The 9385-nt window shown below is 29.2% G+C and overlaps 1 protein-coding gene across 1 annotated transcript; it reads left to right on the top strand.

The window, feature by feature from the left end:
• The first annotated feature begins 3261 nt into the window (after nt 1-3261).
• On the top strand, nt 3262-9182 carry LOC120070610 (tetraspanin-2-like). Its single transcript, XM_039022425.2, has 2 exons — nt 3262-3796; nt 8702-9182. The coding sequence occupies exons 1-2, from the start codon at nt 3296-3298 to the stop codon at nt 9011-9013; spliced, it is 813 nt and encodes a 270-aa protein (XP_038878353.1). The 5' UTR covers nt 3262-3295; the 3' UTR covers nt 9014-9182.
• The last annotated feature ends 203 nt before the right edge of the window (nt 9183-9385 follow it).

The following is a 9385-nucleotide window of genomic DNA, read 5'->3' as shown; positions in this document are numbered from 1 at the left end:
TTAATATACACTATTCTAACTAGGTGACTAACCCTAAAAATGAATAATAGTACAATATAAATAAGACTAGCTATGGGGATATATTTCTTGAGTGAATAAATATTCTTTGCAGGAAAATAAGGAAGACAGATACGGAAATTTGCAAATCATGCAGACGAATATGGAAAAGATATTCTGTAGCATCTGTTGCCAAACATGTAACGATGTTTATGGCAATGTCTTTGACATGTTGCACAACATGTTACTCAAGTTCTGCCTGTAATAAAATCATCCAACCACATTGTAGTCTTATGATTAATCAGCCAATCACACTGCAATAATAGGCCCATTGAGCTCTCTCTAAGCTCTCTAAGCTCACCCATGAGTTCTTTAAGCTCTTCTAAGCTCATTTTATAGGTCTTCTAAACTCTTCCTCGTAGGTCCCGCTAAGCCCGTTAAATTCACCCAAAACAGAATTCTAAAGTTTTTGTCCTTCTTTCACAATCTTTTCAAAATTGTTGGAAAAACAATAAACATAATTTTTTCACCAGATTAAATTTTAAAAAATGACTATGTTATTTGATTTGAAAAGAAACTTTTGAGATAGTAACTTTTTCCACATCTGCGATGAGAAGGTAAGGGAGTAGATAATTGTAGTGTTTATTTCTTAGTATATTGTTTAAAGAAAAACAAGAACAATATTTTAAGATTGAACACAAAAATAGATTCTTACAAACAAGAGGTTATTTTAAAGGTTCTCGTATGGCTAAAATTTAACCCAACCGATTTTGAAGCCCTCAACGAACCAATAACAACCGAACACGTGTTGATTGGAATAGAACGAAAGGCATACACGTGGACGGCCAAGACAACACGAGCTTTCTGGGGAAATTCACTGGACCGAACCGGAAAGGACCATCAATTTTCACGAAGCCGATTTGTGCGGAACAATTCCGGTTTTGGCTAAACCGCGGATTAACCTTTTTTGGGGTCTGCTGAAGGCTAGCACGTGATATCCTCGTGCACTGCGCCTTTTTCTTAATAATAAGGTTAAAATGTTTCTCGACTTTGAGTCTTATTTTATTTTGATTCTTAGACTTTAAAAAATGCTCGTTTTAGTTTTTGAATTTTTAAAAAATATTTAATTTTGTCTCTATTATTAATATTATGTAAACTTTTTAAAGATGAAATTGCATATAACATGTGTTGAACAAGATGAAGATGAAATAAAATATCAACAACCAACGTGTCAAAATGGTGAACAATCAAAATCTTGGATGCAAAATGACCTTCGAAATTTATAGAAAATCACTTTACCACCAAATTGAAAATTGAAACCTTAGATTTTTTAGTATTGCTAACTTATTTGACAGTCTATTTATTCAAAATACAAGTCATCTTACCATTATGTTTAAGAGTTAACAAATATTAATGGTAGGAATCAAAGTAAGCATTTTTTAAAAATTTGGGGACTAGAATAAATACTTCTAAAAGTTTAGAGATCAAAATAAGATTTAAATTTAATAATAATGATTAATTTTATTTCTTTTATTATTATTATCATTTTATAATACCAGGTTTTGCTTACATAATAGTAAGTTTATAGTTGGATAAAATATTTTTCAACAATAGCAATATGGCATAGGTATAATAACTCATTCATATATTTTTAAAAAAATATTGTGAGCATACTTATTTTCTTGGGAAATAACACTGGTATGAAAAATACATTTAAAAAAATTAGAGTCATGATTTCAATTTTTTTTTTTTTGTAATTACAGATGTGACAATCATATAGCAATCAGGTAATAATCACATAAAAATTAGATAGCAATCAAATTTTCAAGAGGAAATTTTTTTGACATGCTTGCAAAAAAGTAAAATCTAGGGACACGCGTCCAATTTTCAAAATATATATATTTTATTAAAGTTACAATTCTCCCTATTTTCTTTAATGTGTAAAATACTTATTTTCTTTAATGCGTAAAATATTTATTTTCTTAAGGAAAAGGTAGTACTTTATATTAGTATCGAGTATCTTAGTTTTATATTTTACCAATAACATAACAACGAAATATAATATTAATACACTTCACATTAGAAATATTAATGTATATCCTCCTCATTTTTAAAAGAAATTTATGGGAGATGATACCCTCTGTATTGGTATATTAATATATATTTTCAATGGTAAAAAAAGTTGTAAGTTGAAAATAGAGGAATTTTCAAAAATAGAAAAATAAGGAAAATTATTTTAGGCAAAATCGTCTTTTTTTTAGAAGCTAATAAAAATCTATCAACAATAGAAACTGATAGACGCTGATAGAAGTTTATCGGTGTCTATCACTGTTTTTTTTTTGTTATTTCTGTAAATAGTTTGACATTTTTTTCTATATGTAAAAACTTTCTTTGATAATATTTTATATATTTTTTTTCAAAGGATTATTTTATATACTCGAGAACCTTTATAGCAATACAAAAGTTGTTTTTTCTAAAAAAAAATAAAAATAAAACTTCATTAAAACCATAAAACTAACCATAAGAAAAAATCCGGACACCCAACCAAAGCAAACATCTTCCCAATATGTATCACCACCTTCCTCCTCAGAGAAAGAAATATGCGTTAGAGAATGAGACGACAAAATCACAATAACGATTACAATATATACCTAAAGGAGACCTCACCAAAACTATTGGCAATTGCAACTTGTGGAAATATCCATCACGTTCTTTGTTCAAAAAGATCGTGATTTGAATAATAATTGTTAAGTCTGATTTCACTAATAGAGGTCAGTATGTCTCTCCTCTCAACTGAAGAAGGGAATATAAGCTAATTCAAATAGTCTCCCCTTCTAGCACCTTAATAGGCTACACCCTATCAAGTTTTTTTTAACATAAGGCATATAGGAAAGCTATAGTCCCTAAAAGACTATTGATGTTTATTAAAACACGATGTAATAAAGTATATAAACAATACATTAGTATTACTTTTTGGTATAATTTGACTATTTCTTTAACAAAATCATTGATAAATTGATTGATTTAAATTTTATCAACAGTGATTCATAATAGACTTTTTAAATTATAATAATCAAAATAAAACGAATACACTAACTGTAGAGACTAAAATAGTATTTTAACCGTAAAAAAGAAAAAAACAATGCATATATATATTTTTTTTTTTTGAAAGAATAAAAAATACACACTATAGCTTTTTTAGTATTAAAATGAGATTCCAATGTTTATAAAAACTCACACCCACTTCCCCTTCAACCATTTCCATCAAAATCATCTCTCTCTTGTGAAATCTTCAGCCATGGCAGTAAGCAACAGCATAACAGCCATTCTAAACTTCATAATCTTCCTAAGTTCCATCCCCGTCATCGCCGCCGGAATCTGGCTAGCTTCAAAGCCCGACAACGAATGCATCCAGCTTCTCCGGTGGCCGGTGGTGGTTCTCGGCGGCCTCCTCCTTCTCGTCTCTCTCGTCGGCTTCATTGGCGCCTACTGTAACCGCCCCGGTCTCTTGGCCGTCTACCTGTTCTTCATGGCTGTCCTCATTATCCTCCTTCTCATTGTTCTTATCATCGCCTTCACTGCCACACGTCATGACGGCGGCAGCCACCCCGTCGTCGGAACTCGCTTCCAGGAGTATCGTCTCGACGGCTACTCGTCTTGGCTCCGACGCCACGTCACGAGTTCAGGAAGTTGGCCTAGTGTGAGGACGTGTTTGGCTGTTTCCGATGTTTGTCGTCAGTTGAATCGGAAGTTTTCCTCGGCGGAGCAGTTTTTCGCGGCCGATATCTCCCCACTTCAGGTAACTTTTGGTTTAAAATATTACTGTAATATTGATGTTTAATTTCATGAAAATATTTATGAATATTTCTAGAGAAATTATTAAGAAAAAAAAAAATAAATAAATATTTTATTATTTTTAAATAAGTAGACATGTTTATAGTTTATATTATTTTATATCAGTAACATTTTGTTACTTATTTCTTTTATGTTTCATGATTTTTTTTACCATAGACAACGATTCACCTCTTATTTTGATGTCGAACATACAAAAATGTTGAAATGTACATAGAAATTTCATGAATCTATAGAAAAATATAGCAATATATTAGGGCAAAAAATCTTTTTTTTTTTACTTAAATTTTTTTATATTTGATGTATAGTTTTTATTTAGTCACTTATTTCAAAAATGTTAAGATTCGAAAAAAATGAAAAAAAGTTATAATTTTACTCATGTTTTGGGTATGGTTTTTATTTGGGTCCAATAAAGTTTCTAATATTTTATACCATCATCCATGTGTTTTCATCTATATATATTTAATTACTTTTGGTCTTAGTAATTTTTAGTGTTAATTAATATTTAAAATAATTATATGATAAAATTTAAATGATTAAGAGTGAGTGTTAGTGAAAATTCAAAGATAAAGATGTAAAATTTTGATACCAATTCAAAAACAAATTTTGAAATTTAAAAATAAATTGAAACTAAACTCTAAAGTCATAGTAGAAATAACATAACCTTTCAAATTCAAAATTTAGGAACAAATTTTTTTAATCTTTTTGGCTGCACACATCTCTCTTTCCACCTAGTTGTAAACAATTATAAAGTATTGGAACAATCCATTAATTCTACTAATATTTCCATTTTTTAAAGTTGCTTTCTAATGTTATCTATATTTACTTTTTAACAAAAAAAAATATTTCTCTCTTCCTATTTATTTTCTATCCATACAAATTTAATAAAAAGGATTGATATTTATTAATAGAGGTAAAGAATTAGTCATATTCTCAAATTCAAGCCTAACTTAATTAATTAAATCATATATATTCGACTAATAGATCAGAGTTTTGAGCCACGAACTATAAAAAAACATAAAACGAAAAAAAAAAAAAAACACGTCCTATTGAAGAGTGATAAGAACTTTTATGTGAGGCAACTTGTCTTTGGATAAAAAATAAGGTAGAAATGAACCAAAGTATTGGGAAGAATATGCGGAAATGAAAAGGTGCACACGTGACATTTTTTTTGTTTCTATCAACTAACTCAAAATTACATCTAACTTTTATTTTTAGTATTTTTAATTAGGGGTACTGTCATAGGATTGGTTGAGTTAGATGGAATTGAAGTGCTTTTTAGACCTAATCCAACTATTCGGATTGTAAATTTCTTCAACCCAAATAAATCTTAATAAAAAATGAACCAAGCCCATCCCATCAAAAAAACATTTGGATTGGATTGGTTCAGATTATTTGAGTCATTTATTTAAATTTTTATTATGAAAAGATATAAAATGTTAATACGTAGAAATTTAATTTAATTATTTTGAATAAAACTTAATTTCAATTTACTTAATAAAAATTTTCTTTACAAAGCGCTAAAAATCTATTATAAGTTTTTTTAGAATAATTATCCAAAGAATAAGGAAGTTAAATAAAAATAAAGTAAATATATGCATTTATAAATATATCATAAGTAAAAAAAAAGTATACATTTTAAATTTAATAATAAATTCGGATTGGTTTATTGGTTCAGGTTGTTTTAGGTGAACCCATAAACCAATCCAATGCATAAAATTTTCATTTATTTGAATTCAACCCAACCAAGTGAGTTGATAATCTAACTCGAATCGCATGGATCGAATTGGGTTGTTCAGTTTTTTGGGGTCATCCGATTTTTTGAACACCCTTATTTTTAATAAATAAAAAATATATAAATATAGACTTAAGATAAATCATAGAAGAAACATTATTTAAAAATAATACATAGATTGTATCCATCTTTTTACCATCACTCCAACTATACAATAGAAAAAAACTAAAAAAACATTGAAGAAGAAGAAAGAAAGAATTTATTACATGAGAAATAGTGGTTAGATAATTGGGTGTGTGCTACACCAAACTGTGAAAAGGCCTATACTTATTTGTGATGCATCAATTTTTTTCTAACCAATGAAATTGAGTTGAAATTTCTTGAATATTCATTTAAAAAGATGTTGTGTGTTATATATATGTTCCTTCACAATTAGATGCAAAGTATTTTTTCTTAAGAAAAATCGATAAAATAAACCTAATTTTCAAAAGATCAAATTACAAATTTAGCATGAATTTTGAAATTTATTTCTATTTAGTAGGGATGTCCATGGATTGGATTGGGTTGAAGCCGTTTTTAGGACCAACCCGAAAATTCGAGTTGGTTGGATTGACAACCCAAATGACCCAAATAAAATCTCCAAGCTAACTTAACCCAACCTTTGAAACTTGGGTTGGGTTGGATTGGATTATCGGGTTATAACTTTTTTTAAAAAATTTAAAAATATGTTAATTTATATACAACACATGACTAATAACTAAAATCTCATAAAATTCAAATGTTAAATACCAAATATCTATTATATTTATTGCAAACTTTAAACAAAAAAAAATATCATAGCAATTTTAAAAGAAAAATATTAAAAAATCATAAATTAATCAATATAAAGAAATCAAATTTTAAACAAAGATGTATATATATTATTAATATATATAAAATTCGTGTTGGGTTGGGTTAATCCAAAACTTTTTTTTAGCCAATCTACGACCCAACCAAACCCAACAAAATAGAAAAAGTTGAATCTAATTACCCAACCCAAGAACAAAACTAACCCAACCAACCTTTATGTTGGGTAGTATTCACATTGGAGGGTTATTTGAATATCCCTACTATTTAGTCCCTAAATTTTTTAAATTATAAATTCGATGTTTGAACTTTTGAACTTTTTAAGAACTCATAAATTTACTTGAACACAAAATTTAAAGTCTATAGTTCTATTAAACATAAAATGTAAATTTATATGTAATAGATCAATTAATTTTTATTTTTCAAGGATCTATTCGACACAAAATTGAAAGTCAAATAACTTATTAAATACAAAATTAAAAGTTTTAAGAACGTAACAAACTCCTTAAAAAAATTTAGATACTAAATAAACCTAACACCCAAAGTTAATAAACTAAACCAATAATTTAATCCTTCCAACTAAAAATTAAAATAAAAAATCTTAAGAAAATATCTTTTTGTCTTGAGTTTTGAGTAACGCTTCCTTTAATCCATATATTTCAAGATGTTAACTCTCTTATCGTTGAGTTTTGCTATAGTTTCAATTAGTTTATAGATTTGATTATGATTTTACACTTTTTAATCAATGAATTTTTTCTAATGCTCAATTTCTACTCATGCCTAATTTCTATTAATGCCTACTTCTAATTAGTTGTGCTATTTTTTTATTAATTAATTTAAAATAATTAAATTAATAATCAAATTAGTTTTTATTAATTTCAAATTGGTCGTTATTAAAATTAATTTAAAAAATTACATCATCATTTTTAAGAACCTAAAAAAAAAACATAAAATCTAGTAATCAAAATACCAATTAGAAATAAATTCAAAATGCAAAGATAAATATGTAGTAATTTGAAATTTATGAACTAAATAAAAACTAAACTCAAAATTTAGAGAGAAAAATATAACATTTTAAAAGTACCGAACAAAAAAACTAGACTAAATTATGCAAAGGGCAATGACAAAAATAAAAACATAACATTTTATTATTGGATAATTACCTGTGTGTATAAAGATGAATGCATCCCAGTTTTGCGCCTAAAATTTTTTCTTATACAATATCTTACCGATAGTTATAGATGAAAAAAAGGTTTAAAGGAACTTTATATTAATGACTCATTCTCAACCCTTAAGAGGAGGTTTGGCCCCCCAAATTGGGTTGGATTGGGTGTGTAAAAACAACTCACCCATTTTTTGGTTCACCAATAATTAAGGAGGTTTATTACCAAATTATTTGCATTAACTTAAATTTCTCCAACTCGTTATTTGTGTAAACTCTCCCAATTATTCCATCCTATAATAATTACCAACTCGTGCTAAATGTCCCTTAAATCTTTCTTAGAGGTGTTTGCAGTAAGAAGTGATGGTGTAAATTCCAGTGAAATCTAGAGAGTTAAACTCCTTAGGCTAAATAAGGAGTGAAATTCACAACTCTACCCTCCCAACTCTCCACTTCCAATTCCATGATTTGCCGACATACATTCTAAATAGATTCATTTTCTCTACCCTTATCATAAACATCAAAATGAGCATACTCAATTAGTAAAAGTTAAATATGAGAAAAATAAATATTGGACTATGACAAACTCATGATCTAACTAATTCTATACTTTGTGCTAATCCACTTTAATTTAAAAGTAAGATTAGATTTCATATGTTTTTGGTCGATGATTGAATCATTTTACGGTTGAGAATGGTTTAGAAAAGAAAATTCTTAAAAGTAAAAAAAAAAAAAAAAAAAAAGGTTGAGCAGAAAGCGTAACTGAGAGAGAGATCCGTGAAGAAGCTTTAATGGAATCTCTGAAGTGGACACGGAAACTACCAGACACAGAGAGATCGATAGAGTTTTGGATAAAGACGAAGAAGCTTTGATCGAATCTCCGAAGTGGAAACGGAAATGGAAACCGAAACAAAAAGAATTCCACCAAGAAGCATTTCAACGAATCTCACCACGTTTTCACCCCAAAAAGAAGAATCCGAAACCCTAAAAATTCTCACAACACCACAAAATCGGATAAAATCGGTCCCATTCCTAATCCCAATCCCAATCCTTCACTTTCTTCAACTTAATTTCTGTTTAATTTCATCAATCTTCCTTCTTATTTCCAGTCAGGCTGCTGTAAGCCGCCGGCAGCGTGCGGGAACAAGTACGAGAACCCGACGACATGGGCGAACCCGGAGAACCCGACGGCCGACCCGGATTGCTTGTTGTGGAGCAACGAGAGGACTAGACTCTGCTACGATTGCGACAGCTGCAAGGCGGGGCTGCTCGAGAATCTCCGGCAGGAGTGGCGGAAGGCCAACGCCGTCCTCGTCGCGGCGGTGGTGGTTCTGGTTTTCGTTTATCTTGTTGCGTGCGCCGCTTATAAGAATGCGCAAATCCAGAATATCTCTGTTCGGTATAAACATGGATGGATTTGAGCTTAAACCTGTATCCAAACACACCTCCTTTCCTTTTCCATGTTTTATTTTCAAGTGTTTTTAATTTTGTGTATGTTGTTGATATATGTATATCAAGACTTGTTTCCTTGTAATTATTGGTTTGGTTCCCTAATTATATGATTAATCTATCCTTTCTTTTTTTGGTTAATGATTTCACTTTTTTTTCTTTGACACTTCAACAATTAAGAATATAATGGAGATAAAATGAGTTTAACTTAATGATAATTGACACGACTTATTTTCTAGAGGTTGAAAGTTCGATATACCATTCCTCAAATTAACTTTTGGGATAGTAATGACTAATCGATGCCTTATTTACTAGGTTACATGTTCGAATGATTGGTTATATGA

Source organism: Benincasa hispida, chromosome 2 (genome assembly GCF_027475165.1).
Source record: "Benincasa hispida cultivar pf3 chromosome 2, pf3_genome.v1.1, whole genome shotgun sequence".
In the NCBI taxonomy this organism is placed as follows: Eukaryota; Viridiplantae; Streptophyta; class Magnoliopsida; order Cucurbitales; family Cucurbitaceae; genus Benincasa; species Benincasa hispida.
Note: the sequence above shows the minus strand (reverse complement) of the source record. Positions and strands in the feature narration are given on the sequence as shown.

What these genes read in the sequence shown, in the direction of transcription:
- LOC120070610 (XM_039022425.2), top strand. Translation starts at nt 3,296, where the DNA reads ATGGCAGTAAGCAACAGCATAACAGCCATTCTAAACTTCATAATCTTC. An exon ending in CCGATATCTCCCCACTTCAG is followed by an intron (nt 3,797 to 8,701) that starts GTAACTTTTGGT and finishes TCTTATTTCCAG; the next exon opens with TCAGGCTGCTGTAAGCCGCC.